The sequence below is a fragment of the Alosa sapidissima genome, chromosome 19, assembly GCF_018492685.1.
Source record: "Alosa sapidissima isolate fAloSap1 chromosome 19, fAloSap1.pri, whole genome shotgun sequence".
Taxonomy (NCBI): domain Eukaryota; kingdom Metazoa; phylum Chordata; class Actinopteri; order Clupeiformes; family Clupeidae; genus Alosa; species Alosa sapidissima.
Window position 1 is genome coordinate 10,744,435 of NC_055975.1, and position 23,696 is coordinate 10,768,130.

General features: G+C 40.8%; 1 protein-coding gene across 1 annotated transcript in view; it reads right to left on the bottom strand.

Moving 5' to 3' along the window:
- Positions 1 to 106: 106 nt before the first annotated feature.
- The window catches only part of apoba (apolipoprotein Ba), a 32,256-nt gene continuing 8,666 nt past the window's right edge, over positions 107 to 23,696 (bottom strand). The window contains exons 13-29 of the mRNA XM_042072323.1: positions 23,368 to 23,584; positions 22,010 to 22,189; positions 21,543 to 21,725; positions 20,939 to 21,106; positions 20,171 to 20,376; positions 19,760 to 19,942; positions 15,991 to 16,121; positions 15,540 to 15,750; positions 15,178 to 15,350; positions 14,821 to 14,996; positions 13,641 to 13,756; positions 11,064 to 11,428; positions 3,433 to 10,899; positions 3,216 to 3,327; positions 3,033 to 3,062; positions 2,756 to 2,939; positions 107 to 2,606 (exon numbers count right to left, since the gene is read on the bottom strand). Coding sequence (XP_041928257.1) covers positions 1,392 to 2,606; positions 2,756 to 2,939; positions 3,033 to 3,062; positions 3,216 to 3,327; positions 3,433 to 10,899; positions 11,064 to 11,428; positions 13,641 to 13,756; positions 14,821 to 14,996; positions 15,178 to 15,350; positions 15,540 to 15,750; positions 15,991 to 16,121; positions 19,760 to 19,942; positions 20,171 to 20,376; positions 20,939 to 21,106; positions 21,543 to 21,725; positions 22,010 to 22,189; positions 23,368 to 23,584 — 11,317 coding nt within the window. The 3' untranslated portion in view covers positions 107 to 1,391. The remainder of the gene's footprint in view (positions 2,607 to 2,755; positions 2,940 to 3,032; positions 3,063 to 3,215; positions 3,328 to 3,432; positions 10,900 to 11,063; positions 11,429 to 13,640; positions 13,757 to 14,820; positions 14,997 to 15,177; positions 15,351 to 15,539; positions 15,751 to 15,990; positions 16,122 to 19,759; positions 19,943 to 20,170; positions 20,377 to 20,938; positions 21,107 to 21,542; positions 21,726 to 22,009; positions 22,190 to 23,367; positions 23,585 to 23,696) is intronic.

A 23,696-nucleotide genomic window follows, 5' to 3' on the forward strand; every position in this document is an offset into this window, starting at 1 on the left:
TGTCTGATTGTCATCTGACCCTCTGAGGTTACATAGAGTTGACCTCATAGAATGTAAGAATGTGTTTCTTTGAACTCCACTCAAGAGCAAATTAAGCTTCAAATGATGCAACATATTCCATAATTTTAATTGAATAAAGAGTGGGTGGTTAGGACAATAAACAGGTTCTAAATCAAATCTTTAGCACAACTTGCAAACTGCTCAGTTCAAATGTTACTTTTGTTACAAATAACTGAATACAGTTGATAATGAAGAACAATACTTTTTGATGAATATCCATTACCACATTACAGAGGTGAAGACTAAATAAATACTAAAACTACTTTGCATGAGAGAATTAGACTGCTTTTCATAAGAGTCCAAGTGTTCAGTATTAAATTAAAGACCCTTCTTCTCTGTGACATACCGTATGTCTACAGAGGAAAGCTGTGGCTTTTTAAACCCTTTGCTGTGCTTTCCACTTGACATACACTTAGCAAGCGTGCTAATCAGGAGGTAGATGTCCGCTCCCAGTCCCAGCCATTCAATCCTGACCTTAAAGGGACAGCACTTCTGTGAAAGGGTCAGACCAGGCCTTTGGCATCTAGTCAGAGCCTCAGACTATCATGCTGATGATCTATAACCTTTTAATAGACTTCTGTGGGAAACCCAGCATGGTCCAGTACACACAACAGCCCCGGATTCCTAACAGGTGGCAGTTTCTTTGCTTAGCAACATTTGTTTTGCCCCCCCCCCCCCCTCCCCTCCCCAGTTCAGATTGGGTGATATGAGTGATCGGTAGGGGGGTTACAGTTTTCCCACCAGGTATCCAGTAGGGAGACTGTGGTGGGAATTGTAGACAGCATACTGGAGGCAGCGAGACTCTTCCTGAGCGTGTATATCAAAGAGACAGACAGGGCAGACAGACCCAGAGAGACTCTGCGAGGCTGGGAGGAGGTTCCAGTGTTGTGTCTGGAGCGGGAGCTCAAATCCTCTCGGTTATGAACAGTTTGACTGCACTGCCCCCACATGGCAGGGAGAAGAACACACAGGGATACAGCCTGCTCAACACATTACAAAGGAGGGCAAATTGGACACATGGAGTGCAGTGCATTATTTAATTGAAATCTATGCTTTTATATCTTGCAGAGACTACTCACTTGAACTAAATAGAGTGAAATAAAATGAAATGCTGGAAGTAATATAAAGCATTTAATTGATGAAAACAATTAATTTAGTCTCATTTCATGACCATGTCTCATTTCAAAATATGAACAAAAACTTAATTAAACACAACTTTATGACAAAAACATGTGTGTTAGTTTACCCTGTTAAATACAATCTCTTACATTTTCAGACTTAACAGTCCTTCTCAAACACTTGTTTGCAACCTAACTTTTCCTATTGAAAGATTATTCCCTGGTCTGAGTTGGCCATTCACTAAAAGACTTCCAGAAAAAGGGAAGGGGAATTTCTAACTCCGCTTTTTTGTTGTAGATTTTGATGTAGGGCTCTGCACCCTGTGTGTGATGTCTCAGCTGCTCATGGAACTCATTGGCCCCACCAAGGAAATGGGATTCAAACACATCAGCAGTGAAGACTACAGTTTGGTTGATGTTCTCCATGGTCAGACCGTTGTACATGTCCTGAATTTTCATTTTTGCCATGTCTTTGTATACGGCTGCATTTTCCTTTGCTTCTCTCAACTTTGATCTGATTTCCTCCATGGCAGGCGTGCTTCCAGCTTCTGCAAGGTGGTACCGGAGTTCGCTCAAGAGTTCACTGAGCTTCACAGCCTGAAGGGAAGTCATGAATTCCTCCACCTTCCTAATGCAAAGCTTCAGGAAATCATTCAGGCTCTTAAACAAGGTCTCCAGCCTGAGATTCTCCCACTTCTTCATGGCCTCACCAACATACTCCTCAATGGACTTCATCGTTGGCAGACTACTGTCTAATATCTCCTGCCCCCGGATGACCTTATCAAAGTATGGCAATGTGATCTCAGTGCCACTAATGAGAGAGTAAATGGCCTCCATTAGACTAGTGAAACTTTTAGTAACCTGCTTAATAGCTGCTGACACAGATTGTCGGACTCTGTGGTACAACTCCTGCCCACTGAGCTTCTCCTCCAGTCCAGGCAGGTGGAATTTGGTCTCTTTGATGAACTGCAATATAGCGTCAAGGAGGACCCGTGCATTTTTTTCATAATACTTGTACAGCTCTCTAGCTTTGGCCGAGAATCTGTTCCTCATCTCCTGGAGGTCCACAGATGGAATGCCTTTAGCGGCCCTCGTTAAAACTTCCTGGGTCCGCTGGTTGATCTGTTCTATGGAGTTCTCCATTGAGTTGAACATCTGAGGAACCTCATGGTAGGCTCTTTCAATGGTGTTGGAGAGACCGTTCTTCAGCTTCAGAGAGGCTCGATTCAAATCCATGCCGAAGTGAGCAGTGTGATACTTGTTGATACACTTCTTAAGGGAGGCGGCGATGTGCGGTGTATTCTGCTTGACCCCATACAGGATGTCGCTAACAGTGTTCCAATTCCAAGCTATCTGGAGGCTCAGTTTTTCTGAGTTCCTCAGGGTGGCTTTGACAGTTACCATATCTGTGTCTTTGTCAGGAGAAGACTACACACACACACACACACACACACACACAGAGAGAGAGAGAGAGAGAGACAAAATTAAGTTACCATTTTTGTTTTTTACCATTTCAAAAAATATTGTTTTAAAAAAATAAAGAATTGCAAATGGCATATTCATGATTTTTGTCTCACCGGATAGCGACCAAAGACTTTTCCATAGTATTGTGAAGGCGACCTCATCTGAAGCTGAAATCCCATGAACCCAGCAGACGGAGAGGAAACAGAAGCCGTGATGCCATTTTTCTGAGATGCATACCGGCAACTCACATCAATGAAGGTTGGACTCATGATGTTCACATTCAGTGTATGGTGATAGCTGAAAGAGAAAACAAATCGCTTTTAAATAATTTTCTGAATTTTTGTATTGTATGACTGAGATTATTTACAAATTAGTTTGAATGCTACCAACCTGGAATCCTGAGGCTCTTGCCGCTTTGTTCTATGACAACACAGACAAATAGAGAAACAATAATAAATAACTAAACAAATACAAAATGGAGAAACATTTACAGGCAAACCCAAAGCAATAATTGGGTTTTAGTTTTGCTTTATTTTAATAGCACATATATTGACTGTACTTAACTGTATTTACCTGATATTCTGAGTCAGTGTGTGCTGCCAGTTAACATTAAGGTCGCTGTGGGTCAGTTTGCCAATTCCATTCATGCTGAAAGCTTCATCGAAAATGCGCCAAGTTGCTTTTGCTAGAATTTAAACATGTAAAACAGGATATAGGAATATTTAAAAGTTATTTAAATTCAACAATAATCAAAGATTAAGTTTTTGGATAGAGAAATTTCCTTACGTACCATCCAAGTCATACGCAAGGAAGGCCATTGTTGAGGTGCAGCCAGCGTTAAGGGAAGTCAGAAGCTCAGGGTACTGATTTTCCACTACAGTAGTCCATGTCTCCGTATATATAGGAGAGGATACCTTCACTGTTGTTGAAAGATTTCCAAAAGTTGGGATAAATATAACAGCTGGTAACTTCAATGACATCTCTGGGATTTCAATATACTGTTTGGGAATTTGAAATGGAGGTATGCCACAGTTTGGCATTAGAGCCATTATGTCATCAAGGAATTTCACTGGGGGAATTCCTGAAAAGGCGATTTCAAACTTTGGAAGTTTCAGAGAAATGTAATCACCCTCAAAGTACTTTGTGCCAATCTCAAGAGCTGGAATTGTGAGTTGGGGTAAACCAGGCAGGCTGATATCTATTTGAGGCAATATTATCTCATCAGGGATTTCTATATTTCTCAGATCAACAACACGATTTTGGATATAAAAGTTAGTAAATGGTACATCAATATGTGGAGTGGTAAAGATTTGTGGAAGAGAGACATCAAGATCAACATATTCCAGGACTTCATTTATTTCATTGATCAGTCTGGGAATTTCCCGAAAACCAAACTTGTATCCCTCTGGACTCTTCGTGTAAACAACAATGGTGGAGCCGTTAATGAATTGACGTTCTTCTGTGTTGGTGACCTGGTCAAACTTCAGAACATCCCACAGTGTCTTCTGATACACTGGTAGCTTGATGGATTTCAGGAAGGCAAGATACCCTTCCCAAGACTGTGTTGCTTCCATGCGGATCTCTGCTCCATCATTTGACAACACAAGATCACATGCATGGATGATGGAGGTGATTTGCTCTTTGCCACTCCATTTCAATGACTGCTTCTCTGCTGTGAGGTCAATGTTTATTTCCTGGAGCATTTCTGCATCACCAATGGGGCTCTGCTGAGAAAAATCAAAGGCCGTACGGAGCAATACAGTTGTGAGGGGAGCCATCTCAAGAGTAGCTTGGATAGATTGCTTCCCATTTGTGACGAAAGATGCAATGTTAGCCTCATTGATACCTGTTAATTTTATTGCAGCAAAAACACGACGTGGAGATGCTTCCAGTGCTAAGTCCTCACTCAACTCAATGTTCAAAATCTTGATTTCACCATGGTCATATTTCGCTTGTACTGATGTGGCCACTGAGGACCGATGATGTTTTACATTGAGGAAGAAGGAAACTTCATTGTTCAAACCTGCAGAAAACCTTCCAGTCTCCATCACGATTCCATCTATCTTTCCCTTTGTATAAATGTCCACAGAGATTAAGGTACTTTCCAGTCCTAGGTCTACCTTTTGCTCAATGTCTCCACCTCCTCTGGCCATGTAGGGGATGTTAAAGTTGTATTTCCCTTTCAGTATAGTGCCAAATATTGGTGAGCTGTGAGAATGTAAACGTGACTCCTGTTCCAACTCCAGAGTCAAGATGGGGAAATTGACTTTAGCAACATTTGCCACGGTTACCTCCAAACCTCTCCTTGTGCAGCTGAGAGAGCCATCATGGGTTCCTTCAACATTCTTGTGCTCTAGAGCCATGGTTGTTGCCAGCTTAAGACCTCTGTTCATCGTAAGCCTAGTTATGCCCTCAAATTTTCCTTTCAGAACATCAAACACAGAGGTGGAGGTAGCTCCAAATCTCCCCACAATGTCTGACTGATTGTAGAATCCACCATTGGCATTTAGAGTGATCACAGTGGACTTAAAAGAAAAATCGTATGTCATATTCCCCATGGCTGGTATCATAACGCTGTTCTGGACTTCAGGCAACCTGAATGTTGGAAGAGACAACTCCCTGAGTGTTTCAGGTACATACAAGACTGGAACCTCTGGGGAAGGAAGAACAAGAGTATAGGATGGAACTGAAAAACCCAGTGCTGGCACTTTAAAACTTGGTGTGCTAACTTCTTTGGGGATGATTAAACTAAATGCTGGCATTTCAGCCCTGAAAGCAGACACTTCAATGTTCAGGACTGGGATGGTGTATCCAGGAACCCTAAAGTATCTTGGAGGCCGACCGGATGTGTCAATTTTGTATTTTTCATACTGAGACTTTGCATGACTGTAGGACTCCATGAGGTTATCGAAAACCCAGTCTCTTCCCCTCTCAAAGTTTATCTGCAGAAATTCAGCATTATTATTGATCATATTATATAGAGGTACAAGATCAAAGTAGAGTGCATGTGTGTCAGGGTTCTTCTGATACAGCAGGTTAAAAGTCATGTCAAAAGACTGGCGAGGAGTAGTAAGAAGAGCGTGGAGGCCGTAGTCTTCCCACAGCGAAACATCTTTAATCATTGGTGTTTTCATGTTGAAATAAGGCAGAGTCATCTCTGGGATTGAAAGAGGTACAGTCAAAAAGTCGAGGTTGGCCTCACCATTCATGTCACCATAAATGCCAACATCATATTTGTTATTGTCCAGGGTAAAGTTGTGGTTGTACTTGTACTGATTGAAGCGAGCCAACCCCACAAAGCAGACACGCTGTTTCTCTGAGTTCAGAATGAATCCATAATCATTCTGGAGATCAACCTTTCCGGTCAGCTTTAGGGGGAAGACAATCCTGGCATTCCCTTTGTTTTTGCTGTCAAGGACTACCTCAAATGGCTTTGCCAAAAACTCTAGAGAGTTAGAAATGGTGCCACTTGCTTTACCCCTCAGCACGGCATCATGGTAGGCTTTGAGATCAAACTTTAGGTCCTCTATCTTAGCTACTCCCTTCAAGGTCATGCGACTGCTTTCAATAAATGGAGTTTCTGTTTCGAGTATGACATTAACTCTCACATGACTCATAATGGCCGATTCAATATCGATGTCCTGTTTCAGTGTAAAGGCCTTGCTTATTGTTTCTCCATTAAATTGACATGTTGCAGTGCCAATGTTGACATTAAACTCCAGTTTGCTGTTGTGTGTACCCTCATCCGAAAAGCCATCTACCCACCCTGCCACCTTCCCACTGCCAATTGTCACAACAGTCACAGAGATAGCACCAGATTCAAATTGTGCCTTTGATAGTTGTGTCATGGTGGCCTGACTTGAAATATCTGCGATTGGGATATTGAGATTGTGGTTGTAGTTTGTGCTCATTGTTGCAGAAATTCCATTCTTCAAGGCAAACTCAAAATAATTTTTCAAATCAGCTGTGTATAATGCAGTGGTAGCCTTAGCGGTAGTATTTGCTGTTACTTCAGCTGATAGTCCACTGAAAATCAAAGTACCCTCATGGTCAATGTGATAAGCCATGTGAGAGGCTTTAAGTGTCTCTTTAAGGATCATCTTCTTCATTCTCGGGGCTTCCAGGCGGAGAGTGCCATCCAAGGAGAACTCAAAAAGCTCAATGGTTGATTTGGCCTGGGAGGACAGAGTAGCGGTGAACTGAGGGGATTTGGGAGCAGTTGTTGAGTTTTCTAGTTTGGCTCCTGTCGTCAGTGTGTAGTGGGGTGAGTTTATCCTTACTTCACCATAGAGTTTGCCAAAGGCAGGCACTTGGACCTCGTTTGGGATCTTCGGCAGCTTCACCTCAGGAATTGGCAATTTTGTGATATCAAAGTCTTCACAGTTCAATTTGGGTAGAATTATATCAGGGATCCTGATTTCCGAAAGTGTGATCCCAGGGAAAGTAAGGTCTGGCAGGTCAGACATGTATAGAACCCTTAAATCTCCAAACATAGCTTCAAGTTCTACTACTGGAAGCTCAAAGGCACGAATTTCATCAATTAGGTCAATTATCATCTGCTTGAGGCTTTCAAAATCAATGGTGATGGGTGCCACCTCGACTATTTCAAGGAAGGTGAATTCTGGGATTGTAATGCTAGATGGAATATCAATGTCTTGAAGGTTCTGAAGGGGTATGGTTACAGCCGGAATTGTGAGATCTGTCAGTGGGACAGTGAATGAAGAAGTTCGAATCTCTGCCTTTTTTAGGGCATCGAGTATGCCCTCTACAGAATTACTGATTTGGTCAAGAATCTCTTGGTCCTTTGCCACCTGCCGAATTGTCTCAATCAGTTTATCAAATTGAAGAGAGATGTAGACCAGCATATTAGTATAGGACTTACTGGCCCTCTCCAAGTAGTACATAATTTCAGCTTTGATGTCCATGTCAGTGACTCTCTGTCTCACATCCTCCAATATGTCTTGTACCTTGAACTGAATGTCTTTGTAAGCAGTTTTGTCAACAACATCCTTCAACATGATGAGCAACTCTCCCACTCTTGTTGCTTTGAGTTGATCCAAGTAATTCCATACGGTGGACTGAATCTCTCTGAGAAACTGTCGAGAAGCTTCAATTTTTTGTGGAATTTCATATGTTCTAATGTGTTCATTCACATACTCAATAACTTCACTGATTTTCTGGTTGGTGTCATCAATGTTCATTTTATAATCAAACTCCTGTATTGCTTTGGCTGTTGTTGAAATGTATTCGTTTAAATCATCAATACTTTGTTTAAAGTCAATAGATTTGAACTGATTGATAACATCATCAAGAACTTGCATGAATTTGCTAAAGAAATATTCAATTTCAATTTTCTTCAGTTCATCTGCCACTTGTTGCAGAGTTTCATGGACTTTGTATTGTTTTATCAGTTCAACAAAGTCATTAGTGAGCATCTCAAACTTCTGATCAATTTCATAGCGTTGAAGGAGGTCCTGTATTTTAGAGATCACAGAATTAATTTTGCTATCAATTTCATATTCATCAAGCCAGTTGACAAGAATGTCTTTCATAGTTTCAAGTGTGTTTTTGATGTCTTTGGTTGGAAGTTGATCTGAAATTTGTCCCAAAAATAGAAGTAAATCAGATGTAGTAGTTTCTATATAGTCTTTTAGATCTTGGGCTAACATCATAATATCAAATGTGTCTATGACTTGCTTCAGTTCACTGACTTTCTCCTGTAGCCAATCCCTTATTCCATATTTTGTGTCAAGCTCTTGCAGCCAACCCAAACTGCTGTCTGTCAGTTTCTCCATGTCAATTTGCCTGATGATGTCCTCAATTGCTTCAATTGCCCTGACAAGTGTCTGGGAAATCTGATACATATCATCAAAGCTCCTGAGAGTAGTTCCAAGCTGTCTAAAGAAATATGATATGGTGTCAGACAAGGTCCCACTTTCAACATATTCTTTGATTTTCACCATAATGTCTCTTATTTTACTTGATGTGTCCAGTAAAGACTTTTCAAAGTCTTCTCTCAAATTCTCCACAATGGCCTCCAAGTCATCCACTGAGATTGCATAGTTTTTCATCCAGGAAACCAATGCCTCATTAGCTTGCTTGAATTTTCCTTCAAGGTCCAAATCTGTTATATAATTTTCCACATCTTGTGGTATTTTCTCCAAAGTAGCTCTGAACTCAGCAACAACATTATTCACATCTAAACTGTTGATATATTGCTGCACTGCCTCCAGTGCATTCACAATTGAGGCTTTGAGTTGTTCAAAAGCCTCAGGAAGATTATCAATAAAAGGCAGGGAAAGTATGTGGGAGTCACTATTCTTGTCATATTTAAGGAACGCCGATAGACTAAATTCTTGGTTGTCAAAAGAGTGATCACTCTGGAACTCGGGATCATCAGACATGGCTGCTTTGTTTACAAGATTGGTGAAGACCACGCCAGCCAATTCTATCCCCATTCTCTCATCATTATTGTAAGTGCTGATGTCCTGATTGTAAGCATGGTCGTTTATCTTAGACTTAATCTTCCAGAGCCAGGACTGTTCACTGGGTGTCAAGACACCTTCAAGCTTATTTTCAAGGTGAGTTTCGTGAGTTGCCCCAGAGGGCATCTCATGTGTAGCGGATGCCCTGCAGTCGTGAGAGTGGGCAATGCCAAGCGGTTCCGCTCTCAAAAGAAACTTGCTGTACAGCTGACCCTTGTGCTTCCCGTAGAATTGCACCTCACTGTCACTATTGACAATGGCATCAACAGTTAGACTAAAAGGTTCTGCCATCGTCCGTAGGGTGCTCTCTAGACGCAAGATCTTGGAATTGATCAGAGCCTCACTGCTAAGTTTAGATGCCAGCCCTGCATATTGCAAGTCAAAGTTGTGATTAAACTGGGTCTCAGACAGTTTGAAGTTTGTGTTGCATTTTACAAATCCAGCTAGATCAGCATAGTTGATGGAGCAAGTGTGTTTTATTTGGTCGCCACCAGTAGAAGCACCAGTTATGCTGCTTGACAGATCCATCTTCAGTGGCTCCAGCTTCAGTTGTCCCTCTGTGCTTAGACTCATGTCAAAGAGCTCAATGTCATTGTTAGTACTTATTGTTGCAACAAATGGCTTTAGGTTCACTTTGATGTCATGCTTGTAAGATGTGCCATCACAAACAAAGCAGTCAGACTTGGAGCGGAGAGCCAAGGTCCAAAGAGTAACCTTCAACGAATGGGAATTTCTTGTTGTCATACCCTGTAGAGCCCCTGTCATACTGTCAGTATAGGTCAGGCCTTCTGTAGTTAGACCCACGCTCGAAGTGTAGTCAATGTCGACATCAAAGAGATTTCCCTTAAGAACTGTGCTGACAGCAGCTTGTGAGGAAGTTACTGTACCCTCCATTTTGAGCTCCCCATCGTTGTCCCGGCCAGCTGCTTTGGATGTCATCGATAATGTGGCTCTAGTGTCATCAATCCTACCATCAAAGGCATTTTCAAATGTCATTGGGCTGCACTGCAAATTGGTTGTGCCACTAGTGGTTAAACCGGATGCCCTGTTAATTCTGTGGGAGGATTTGTGGGACCCACGGCATGAGTCAAACACCACAGAGCCATCCGCATTTGTCTCCAGACCATCACTGTCCAGTGTTCCAGAGAGAACACCATAGCCTCTGTTTTTTCCATCATCGATTTCTGTTTCCACCTTCAGGTTTGCAGCTTCACAAGTGATGGCGAGGTCAACTTTGTTATTAATAGTATTGCTCAGACCTTTTGCTGTAGCATCTGACTTCAGAGTAAACTTGCAGTTCTCTAGTTTCAGCTCTAACATATGTTTCAAGGCTTCATTCGGTGTCATAGTTTTGGATCGGACAGTCAATACATTATCTGTGTAGTCTCCATTCATCTTGTTTTCGAGTTGAATAAATGAAGAATCAAGCTTGAATGTTGATTCTCCTCTATTATCATCCTTGCCATCAATCATGTAGGACATAGTGTATTCAAATTTAGCAAACAGAGGACCAACCTTGATGTCTCCATCCATGTCACCCTCTGCTTTAACCTGATCGCCTTTTGACAGAGACTGTGAGGAGGAATGCAAAGATGCAGATAGTCCAAGTGGGCTTGATGCTTGTAGTCTGTGATTAGCTCGTCCAGCCACATCGTCTTTCCAGGCAATAGTTTCAGAGGTGCTAAAGCTGGCATCCAGTAGGCTGTGGCTCAGTGAACTGTTCACCATATACTTAAAAGAGTCTTCAAATGTGCCCGTAATCATTCCAGCACCTATGAGAGAACAAAAGCTATCAGCATGCAACATATGCAGTATTTTCATAACATTTTCACATGGTGTCAAATGATTCTGAAAGCATATGAAAGTATAAGTTAGTAAAGCCTTTAATGCAGTATGCTTCAATACTTTGAAAATACCACACAAATGTCAACAATACCTTCAGCTTTGAAGGGTAGGAGGCAGTCGGAGATTATTTTGTATTGGCCAATGAAGCTGGGGACATCAACGGTATTGTTTCCACCCAGGACTGAACCCTCCCAGTTGCACAGGCTACTGGTAACCTTTGTAGTCAACTCAGCCAGACCTAGCATTGGCATTGAGAAGTCTATGTCTTTGGGAATGGAGAAGGATGGAATTCTTATGGTATTGGCAGGAATATCCAGGCCTATTTCTGGAATATAGATATTTGGAATGGACAGCTTTGGTGGAATTTTTAGGTCATCCGAAGATTGGCCGCCAAGTGGGAGAGGTAAAGAAATCGTCATTCTGCCTTTGTTGAACTGGTACCTGAACAGAGTTTCCCTGTAAAAAAGGAAATAGTTCTCACTGGTGGAGCTTCAACAGGTAAACAGCCATATAAAAATGGGGTAATGCTTTGTAATAACTACATTTATACATTTAAATGGGATTTTAGGCATACTGTATGTATTGGTCATGGGATAGCCATCAATAAACATATATTATTAATACAATATATATTTTCATGAACTTGAGTTTAAACTGTGTTGATTGTAAACTTGAGATTCTATAATAAGTAATAGAGAATCACATGTCTAGACAGTTTAAACAACTTATACAGTTGTACATGCCAACATATTATATGAAAGATTCATATAGCTTTTGGTCAGAAATAAAAGTCCAGGAATGGACAAGGGATCTAAATATCACTGGAAGGGACATAGGGAAATCAATAGAATTCCCCCCGAAAAGTCCTTTTTCACTCAAAAATTCAAAATCAAGGTGGCCTTATGAAAGAGCCGTGATTTATTTAAAATAGAATCAGACTAATCCACCACCTTGTTAATTTAGGTTGATATGAAAAGGTGGAACATGGACTTTCTCATTGACCCTCTGAATGCCATTTAAATCCAGAAAGAACACAAAACAGTCTTTGATTGAAAACGTAAGCATGGTGAACGGCCTACAGTAAATTGGTATGTCATCACATAAGCTAACAAACAATTTCACTTTTGCTCTGAGGTTTGGTTATAGAGTCAAGACTTGCTTGAGGTATGTAGATTTGTAATTTAAAATTCACTGTTGATAAATAAAGAATCAATGATAGCTGCTTCTCATATATCTGTAGCTGCTGTCGAAGGCAGTTGAATGAATAAATAAATAGGTTAATAATCAATGAGTCAATCAATGAGTTCATGATTACACATAAATAGTAAAAAGTAAGAACAATTCAATGTTAAAATATATTTTTTATTTGTGTTTTTATGTTTTCATAGAGTTCTAAGTCTTAGGGGCTTGGAGTGACTCATGACTCATGGTGGAACCAACGTTCTGGAATTAGAGGCAGTAGCAGGGCATTTTGAAGGGATTGGTACCATTTGAATCATGCAGTTTGAGAGCTCCTATGCAGGAAAGTCTTGGTGTATTTGTGCAGTACATTGAAGTAAGGATTTGTGTTCAATGAAGATCTAAAGACCCGTTGGTTTTATTTCTCTCAAGTAAAAGCGGTCAATGATGTAGAGTTGCTATCTTGCTGCTATTTGTGTTAATAGATGTTGTCACTCCGCTAACTTGGCTAAGTTGTGTTAGTCTGTGTAACTGTAAGGTTACACAAGCCTATAGGCTACGCTATGTAGGCCTCCTTTGCACATACGTGTGAATAAATGCCAGTAAATACAAAATAAGTATTTGGCTTTGTGATTTTGACTTGAGAGGAGTAACAATATCAATGTATCTATGCTAACGAAGCTGTAGACTGACACCTGCAGTTTCGAATACAGTAGATAGACTGGCATAACAATACCAGACAACATTAGAAATTAATCAGAGACAGGAGAATATAAATGAGAATTGCTGCTCGACAATAGTGCAGGGAAACAAAATATGAGTATCAGCATATTAAGTACCAAATGTGATACTGTAATGTTAATTTGTAACATTCTGTGTAACCTACATGTATTTAGAACTAGGCCTACTGCTGACATCGAGCAATATGCTGTTTCACCTTGTAGTGGCGCTCAAACCTAATACAACCGTCACAAGTGCGTAGCTGTAAAAGTGCTTAGGTCAGTGGCAGAATGCGTGCAAGAGTTGTATACATAAGAAACGCCCAGATTTTGGAGTAGCTCCTTCCAGCGCACCTTTACGCAAATGGGAGAATTTGCCCCTAGGTGAATAGGGAGACAAGTGAGGCAATACTGTTTTGATTTGTTCTGACTCTTATATAGGTTTTGTTATGTTTTTGGAACATGAGGTTCTGAATGGCTTAATAATTAAGCAATATCATATATTTTATGTAACTTAAAAACTACTTGTAAGTAATGTTAAAATGTATAACTAACCATTTAGTAATATCTTGTAAATGGCTTGTAATAAACCATTACCAAAAGCGGTATCAATGCCACACAGTTTGAAGAGCTCGGATGCATGTATTGACTGGATATTTTTGCCAGACATTGATATCTCAAATGTTGCATTATTACAATATAATATGTGAAGGTATTTGTTATGTAATTGACCCCAAAAGGGCAATCGTGTTTAAAGGAAAGTGAGTTACCATTTCATAAAAAGCTTCTCAGGAACAGGTGGCAGTTCTGGGATGCTTCTTCTGCTCCTCAGGTTGTTTACATAGGGAACATCTGCCGCCACTTTATCAAGCCAAATGTTGACTGCCTGTATATTATCACAACATAGAAATGTTATTCAACATGTTATGTTAAATGTTAACCATAAAATGAATCTAAAAGCGACAAAACCTCCTTAATTTTGCACCTAGATTCATAAGTGAAACAGAGCAAATATGTGCATGGACTTGTGACTGATTTTCCATTTACATAATGAGGGGGCCCTCTGGTGGTGTGTGAAACCACATACCCACACCAATGCATACATACCCACACCAATACATCCCTAAGGTTAATAATGACCACTGCTAGCGCTAGCACAGAGCGGTGATATAGGCTATGTCAGTTTTTTTTTTTTCTAAAAGATGTTTTGTCCGGGACTAACTTATGAAAATGACATGTAAATACACACTTTCCTTTTAGAAATACAGATATTGATTGCTTTGCAAGACAGTTGTGATTAGTACCAAGCTAGTTAATAGCTATTCCTCAATCAGGTTGTTTATCCTTCTGGCTATAACTAATCGTGATATTATAACATCCTATTCAAAATTGGTAAAAGAGAGCTGTGTGAATCCTCTGGCAGTGAGCTAATACTTTTTTTACCACGACTCTTGCAGGTTATAATTAGCAAAACACTAATTTTCTTTTATCTCTTCGTCAGGATGCGGAGGATTAATCTCAGCTTTAAAAATAAATAATACAAGTTCTAGCCCTGTACGTCAGGAATTAATGCAGACAGCATGTCTTCTTTGGTAATGCCAGATAGACATGAACATTTGATTGCTATGCAGGCACAGAGATTTGGCCAAAGAAAAGTGGCAGCAATATAGAGACTAGTGCTGAAGTGGGCGTACATACACAGTAGGCTATTTATTTACTGTAAAGTTATTTATCTACTGTTATTTATTTACTAAAAAGTCTTTGAATATGTCACACTTAAGATAATCGCAGGATTATCAGTATTATTGCCAACAGACCCCTCTGTGCACACCCACAATTTTGGCACAACACCCCTGGATAAGTTATTGACACGGAGCAGGACACAATCAAACATGAATGTGACGGAAGAATAGAGGTCTGGGTCTGAGTGTCCCTTTCTGTACCACCAACCTCAAAGCCTTTGGAAACAATGTGGCGAAGTTTCATGTCCGTCTTAGGGACCTTCTGGTCCAACATGTCATCAATGGCTGACTGCAGGTTATTCCTCATGCCCTCCATGTTGGGGAAGAGTTTGTCAAAGTCTGAGTTCAGATCTGACTTCAGCTCAACCTCAACCTTGTTCTCATCTATGATGTCAAAAAAAAAATGTTCTAAATGTCAAACATTACTCAGTATTTTCATACATACTTCTTGTGTGAAAATAATAATAATAAAAAAACATTACAGTAAACTGTACATGAAATATGTCTACAATCTATATCCATTATAAACTTGAGGTGAACGTGAACTGATAAAAAATGTCGGCACCATATCTGACGATGGCAGTCTGCAGGGAAGACATCTTTGGGATATCAATGTCTGATTCCAGTTGTAGAATGAGTCCATTATCCTTCTTTAGGGAAGCTGTGGTTGTTGCTTTTGAAAGCAGTGAGGGGATGTCCACCTCGATCTGGACCAACGCATCCTTCATGGACTCCAACCTGCAGTGGCAGCATACTGTAGTAGGCGTTTCATTCAAATGTTCTTACACCAAATTATTGGTTTTGGAAAACATTTTGTTTTCTACAGTGGTACAATTTCCAAAAAGCATTTGTTGTATGCAATTGTTATACAATACAAATTTCACTAGCTATATTAACATTTTACATATACTGTTGAAGCTATCATACCTTGCCCGGGCAACCAATGACAGCTGTGGGATATTCTTATTGGTTACATCAATAGTGAAGCCTCTCATTTTCCTTCCCTTCACATTGCTGTCACCAGTAGTTAGTTTTAAACCTGCCTCAAAATCAGAGTCTGGGATCTGGAGGTCAGTGGTGAAGATATGCTTATTTCGGTTGTACTTCATTGTGGCTGTGGCTTCAGAAGGCTCGGACCCTAATGGAGAGGGGGAGTTATAAAAAGAAAGGGTTAATACATTGCAATATTTCATTTACTTTATGACATTACATTATGAAATTAAACTATGAGTTTTCCCTCTGTTTTTAGAGTTGCAAGAAGTACAATATTCATTTTACTGTACATGATTTTAAATACATGATTATGAAATACAATTAATCATCATGACCACTCAGATGGACATTTGTCTCATAGCATTCAACAAATAGGCAAACTTACCCTCCATTTTCAGATCAATCTTCACCGAGTCCACTTTATGGCGCCCCTGCTTGCCCTCCGAGAGGAGTTTGTAAGCGATGGCGACCGTGTACTCTGTGACCTCACCTGTGGGCTGGAGCTCTAAAGCAAACCTGTGGGACAGGAAATGACCTCGTCTTGATTGGTTGTAAATGTCAATGAACATCCATTGTCCATTCTAATAATAAGGTAAAATCACAAACAATAATGCTTTACTCACAAGCTAACAAGCATTCAAGCAGGCAGACATTGAGTACTGTATGGCATATCACCACACTGTAGCAAGGCCAGACATGTCTTACCTGAATAAAAGGATCTTTGTGGAACTGGTCTGAAGACTAGGTTATGGTATTCAGCATATATTCTGTTTTTCTTTCATTTTTGAACAAATTCCATGTCAAATCAGATAAGGTTCCTGCTGCACCATCTCAGATTTTGTTCAAACCTTGTCTAGATCATCAATTGGTCCTAAAACAAAGGCCTGAGAAATATTTCTGTACAAATCTTGTGTCTTAATATCTTTTTCAGACCTTGAAATTCTTTAATTTTTACATCTTGAAAATCACTTGCCATGTCTGGGCATTATTAGATAAATATTTCCCCTAGCCTCCAAATTGTCCAGGGTGGAAGACCAACTCATAATAAGCATGTGCAAACAATTTAAAGTCTGTACTAAATGTCTCTTGACTTTTGAAAGGGCCCTAGATTTCAGAAAAATGTGCATTAATAAAAATGTGATATCGAGGGTATTAAAAAACTGTTTTTTTTAATTTGGTATCAGTCACTATTTTCTCTTCAAATACATTTTATGAATGTTTTTTTTCCACAATTTGAAGTCTCCACAACAAATGACCATGACAATAATAAGGATAAAACAAGGTGTGTTTGTATTTTTGTGTCATTTTCATGCAGCTAGTAGGACCATACAAATCTATATGGAAAATATAGCTAAGTATGTGGGTATTTAGTGTGTAAAATTGGTTGCTTGGTTATGGGGACGCTGGCGAGACACGCCGCTCCGTCTGGCATCATGTTTTTGTTTGTTTTTATGTAATGTTCGTAATTTTATGTAATGTCATGTTTAATTTTTGTATTGATTTGTCTAGTTAAATGTTCTCTCTCTTTATTTATGTTATTTTTGATAGTTATCGTGTCATTCTCTTAGTCCTTTTTATTGCTTTCAAGTCGGCTGATGTCGTTAACGTTTCTTCACTGGGAGCTTGCTATGGCTAGCTTTTGCCCTAGGAGCTCCGACATCCTTCCCATCCAACTGTGAGCCGGTGATGCACTTCACTGTCTGGTCGAGGGGATTTCTCGGGACAGCAGCTGGAGTTACTCTGCGAGAGATCTGCCGAGGCCGCCGAGCTGTTTAAGACCTGTGAGCTGCCATGCCAACTGCCTGGAGTCTGGATTGAGCAGACTAACGTTAACGTTAAAGGAGAATTCCGGTGTGATATTGACCTAAAGTGTATTGAAACATGATACCGAGTGTGAACGTATGTCTCATAGCCCATCTCGGCTTGTCCCCTGCACTCCAAAATCTGGCGCTAGTTAGCCGATGCTACAGTACCAACAGCTTTTTCAATAGTGGTGCTTCGGCATCGGGCTAGCCATGCAAATAAATCACTGTTTTACACCCATTTACGAGGCTCAATGTATCTCCACACTTCATTGGTAGACTTCCGAGGGCCCTGACATTTAAAACGAGACATTGAGAACTTTGATAAAGCACTGGTAGTTTACTTACAAGACGATTTATACAGATAGTATCTTCACGAATTTTAGCGTTTGCAGCCATCTTGAATTTAGTCACGATAAGTCGAGCAACGAGTAAGAATGAACAGGTATGATAAGGGATCAGATTCCAAAAATAATTCAGTGGAAATGCATGGATTCCAGTTGCTGCTACTGGAAGAAACTGGAATCCATGCATTTCCACTGAATTATTTTTGGAACACTCGGTATCATGTTTCAATACACTTTAGGTCAATATCACACCGGAATTCTCCTTTAACGTTGAAGAACTCTGCATTAGGCCTACGGACCAATAAACTGTCGGTGTAAAAAGTCCACCGAGTTGCTGATCTACAAGATTGCCCATGACTTCGGACTGTTATGCTTCCAGTGATCTCAAGACTAACAAGGCCTAACTTTAACGTTATCTCCAGACTGCCAGTGAGTGTAAAGAACTTTGTTGGCGTTGCATCGGTTGTAGAGACAGCTGTGCGCAGTTTCACGCGAGTCACCATTGCCCTTGGACATTTTCAGCCGGTTGGAAATTGGACTAATTTTATTTATAATTTTTATTTATTTAAATTTTTAATTTGTTTGTTGTCTGTCTTGTATGTCTTGGTGTCACGGGTACGCTGGCGACTACGCCGCTCCGTCCGCTATTCTAGCCTATGTGTCAATGCCAATGTCTTATACTGTATGTGGAGCGCTTTGGGTTGCACTCTGTGCATGTTAAATGTCAAACTGACTTGACTTGACTTGACTTGACTAAAATACCAATATTGTATCAGTTCCCATTCACAGAATAAATGCATGTACTGTAGTTACAGGTGTTTTGGGAACACCAAAATAAGTAAGGGATAATGGACGACACGGTGGTCTGTTCACAGAAGTTAATACACGGTCGAGGTTGTAAAACGGCCCCGACGCGAAGCAGTCTTGTTTGCAGAACTAATTTCTTCCGACACATATCAACTAATTTCTCAACTTCCAGGACAAACTGCCGTTACTAGTTGTAAATGGTTGGTTGCTACGGCCAGCAGTTAGTTCTATCTCTCCCGTTGTCAAGCGGGCGTATCCCAAGATTCTGATGAACTTTAGCTTTAAAACATCGCTATGTTACTTAGCCTGCTGTCATCCATCTAGCTAAAAGCCACCTCCGTCATATGCTACAATGTTGCAATGTTCTGAACGTCTGCATTTTACAGCTCGGATGCAACGTGACCGCTCATTTAAACATCACAAGGAGTTCGGCGAATTAATATACAAGTGTGATACGGCCAAAAAAATGGATCTACTTCAAAGGTGTGCAAATAACATACGTTAATGGTCGTTCTAAATTACGTAGGACAATGGGAAATTCAACCAAGCAATGGAATAAACACTAACAATAAACAATAGATTTTAACGGCTCTCAGGTGAAACACAGCATGGCATTTTGCTCCTTTTACAAGGTACTGTATTAACTCTGATTGATACTTGAATTTAATTGAATGGAATGGCTATATTTCATTCTTGATATTACAAACAGAATCAGAAATTCCTCATACCTTGAAGAAGAAAATATACTTAGCTACAGCTACTGTATTTCCACATAGATTTTCATGGTCCTACTAGCTACCCTACATACTACACTTTTTTGCATGTTTTTTCTGAAACTAGGGACTTCTATAAAACCAATAAGACTGTGGTACAAACTTTTAATGGTTGAATCTTACTGAGAACATGTTTGTCTTCCATTCTACAAAGTTTCGTCGGGCTAGGAATAATACTTTTTAAGATATGAATGTCCAAACATGGCCTCCAAGATAAGGGCTTTTAGAGAGTATAAACAATCAAGGTCAAAAAGACTGAAAACAATATAATTGAACAAAAATATTTTACAGGTTTTAGTTATGGAACCTAAACATTGTGTAGACCAACTTTGAGGAAGTCGGAAGTCGGAGTCGGTGCTGCAACCATTTTCTTGGTATTTATCTGATTTGACACGGAATGACCCACATATGACACTTGCACTCACTTGGTTTCTCCAGTGAGGGGATAGTAGGGAGCCTCATTGTTAGAGCTGGCGTTTGAGTAGCGCATTGTCGTGCAGTACTTCAACCCAGTGAAGAGGGGATGACATTCAGTGGTGTCGGTTCTGTCCTCCACCAAGGATGGTACAATCTTGGGTTGGGACGATGAGACGGACAGGAGCTTGTTGCTGTTTATCGGACAGGAAAAGTCAAATAAACACTATGTGACACTAGTGAAAGGGGGCATAGCCCTGTGGTGACAAGACAAGAGTTGTATGGCCATTTCATTCTTCAAGGCAATGTTATCAAAACAAATCCTTTTCACAAATAATCATTTACTATCACAATATTGGTTTTCATCTCCTTCTGAAATAATAAGAATCATAGATATGACGGATTGCTAGTCAGACACCCACCTAATACTGAAGAGCTGGACATTGCCCTCAGGTGGCGGGATGGAGAGCTTGACCTGGCCGTCGGCGATGGTGACCTTAGCGTTCAGAGCACTCCCATGGTACAAGTTGGTGTGCATCTCGATCCCAGCAGCTACAAACTCAGGGATGTGTACGCCCATGTGGGTGATGAACTCCACACCAGCAGAGGGCATGAATGATAGCTGGTGCTAGCAAGTGGAAATAAGAAGCTGATGTTGATTATGCTTTTTTTCCCTTAAGGAAAGTAATATAGATCGTCTATAGAAATCTACTAGCTTCTCATATGTTATTCAAAGCTAAAATTGCACTCATGTGAAAAAAAAGTACACGAAGAGTTCAGATGCAAAACTATCTACATTTTTCTTTTAAATTAGCATTTTTTATTAGGGTCATAGGTTTTTGCCTACAAATCGATCAAGAAGAGAGTGGTATTTAGCGGGTTTTGAAGCAAAATTATTTGATTAACATAAATATGTGTGTAGAGCATTCACTCACCATCGTTATCTCATTTTTGACGGAGTTGGCATTTAGAGGCTTTTGCATCTGAACTCTTCACTACCTGAACTTTTTTTATTAAGACAATCAATGGCTAGACAGTGGTTATAAGGTTTATCTCAGCGTGTAAATTAAAATGGCACTCAAATCTGTTTCTGTCTGTTCCTAGCTCTGCCATTTCAACCGATCAAAGAGGACGCAAGGACATGTGTCAATTCCAACTGAAGTATGTGTCGTTTTTTGTGTGGTCATTACCATATTTGGTGAAACTGAAATGCCTCCCTTCGCTCCTGGAGCAAAGACACCAGACAGCGAGAGCCTGAGAGGAAACCCAGAGCCGGTTGGCAGCACCATATTCTCATCCATGAAGATGTAATGGCCAAACAGCTCATTATCCGTGCCAGATAGCAACGACTTCAGAGCCTAGAGAAATGAAAGGAAGAGCCAGGACAGACAGTAAGATGACAGACATCACACAATATCACATCTCAAAATGTGATGTGATCTGGGAAAACCCTTCACATGGTGCAATTTTACCAGCTTATGACTCTGATACCACCGTAGCAACATCCCAAGATTTTGGGAGGTATCCAGGATTTTGCTAGGGGGTTAGTGTCCAGAATGTTGCCAGGATGGTATCAGAATCTTAAGTTGGTGTAATGTCACCAGAGAGGGTTGAAGTGGAGCAAAAATCAAGGATTCTAGATCCCATCACATATACTGTATCTAGTCAAACTGCACAGGGGGATAACCCGAGTGTGTGGCACTTCCCTATCATTGAACTTTTTACTAGTAGCCAGCCCCTAACAAAAGAATCTTTGGTGTGCGTTACAAGCACTTCTCATTTGGGTGCTCTTACCTTGGCAGGCAAGGTCTTGAAGACTATACTGGCATACTTAGCGATGGCCTCACTGAGGTGCTTAAAGTCACTGGTCCTGATGTAGCCGAGTTCTTTCTGCATTAGTCTGACGTATGCCAGAACCTCAGGGGAGTCCTGGGAATTCAGCGTCTCCGCAAATTTGTTGAAGATGTCCTGAGGCACCTGTGTGAATGTGTAAGAGAGAGAGAGATTCAGACTCTACCGCACCACAGAGGGGTCCCAGACTAAATACAATGAAGTCTAGGGGTGATTGTGATGGGTGTTCTCTTTTCCTCTGTGTGTGTGTGTGTGTGTGTGTGTGTGTGTTTGTGTGTGTTTGTGTGATGGGTTTGTGTGATGGGAGGCTCACTAGGGGTCATTGTGATGGGTGTTCTCTTTTCTTGGGTGTCTGTGTGTGTGTGTGTGTGATGGGTGTTCTCTTTTCTTGGGTGTCAGTATTCTCATACCTGTCGTTTCTGTCGTTCTCCTTGGATGGAGCCAATGAACTTGTCAAAGAGCTTTTTGACCTGAGGTGACATATTGTCACCTAGCCAGTTCATGGTGGAAAACAGCATGTTCGGGAGGAGGGCATCCTCACCAACGAGGGCCTCAGCGAAAGGCTCAAGTCCCTCTCCTTCAATGCCAAGCTGTGAATAAATACAACAGCAAAGAATATTATTTGGTCAAAAATGAACCTTGACAGTTGAATGTGAATATCATAAATAATTAAAAAATCACCAGATCATAATCTCTTCTATGTCTTTTGAAATCTTTGTGTTGAACCTTCTCTTCTTCTTAAGTATCAATCGATAGGTGATGAGCGAATCACCACAGAGCTGATTAAGACTTTACCGCCCCCTAAAAGAGTCTTTCTGATCCTGATACTGACAACCCCTCTCATTGTTGATGCTGCTGATTGGTGGATCCCCTTGGCATATTCGGTATGTTACTTCCGGGATGACGCACTTCCTGTGGCGTGTGTCGCAGGACGCTGAAAGACCTAACCCCTGCTGCCTGAACGGAGAGTTCCCTATACTGTGTTCTTAATTGACCATATCAGCTGGCTACCGTTACACTCACCCTCCTAAACCTCAGTCACGTACAGGTTACGTCACCGGTGTAACCTGCATTGCATTGTCTCGACCACGCGGTCAAGCCCTGCACCTGTATGGGCTGTCAGCGCATCCTACTGGGAAGTAGATGTACTAGCAAGTAGGCTAAAGCCCCTCTCTTAAAGGAGAACTCCGATTTTTCCTGTAGATCTCCGTCTATCGAGGTTACCGAGTACTGTCGGTATGAAAAAAAACAAAACAATCGATTCAACCTAGCTCAAGTTGCTGCAGCCAAAAGCTAAAGTAGCCAGGCAGCTACAGTGCTACACTCTGGGGGCATGAACATGGGGATCACGAACATGCCCCCAGAGTGTAGCACTGTAGCTGCCTGGCAGCTCTAGCCATTGGCTGCAGCAACTTGAGCTAGGCTAGGTAGAACCGACTGTTTTCATTTTTGTTCGTACCGACAGTACTCGGTGACCGCGGGAAACAGCGATGTGTGAAAAATCGCTGGAGTTTTCCTTTAAGGCTTCAGGAGAAGTTTACGTACATACTGCACAGCTACTGCCCCAGCTGGCCACTGTTGCACACGGAACACACACACACACACACACACACACACACACACACTGCAGTCAGTGGTTCCCAGGGCTCTGAATGGACCACCTTCATTTACTGCAGCTTGGTCTGTCTGTATCTCAATTCAAAGTTGCTTTGGATAATACTCATCGCCATAGGCAGAAAAGTAAATGTAAACATGATAATTCTCTTACCTCAAACTTCTCTTCACCATCTATAAAATTGTCAGCAACCTTGAGAATGACTTCTTTTGGGAGTCTGCTATACTGTTCAGCAATAACATGGCTCTCCAGGCTACCAATGTTAGGTATATTCAAGAAGCGGTGTTTGGATTTTCCATCAATGCTTGTTGATATCTCTTCGATATTGTGAAGAATTTGATCTTGAATTGACGATTCATCATTGTGTGGTCTATAACAAAATATTACATTCATAAACATTGCTGTGACTTATAATATATTTGGGAGATAGTAGTTAAGGAAACATGCTATTTGTTATCAGTACAAGTACAACAGTATATATT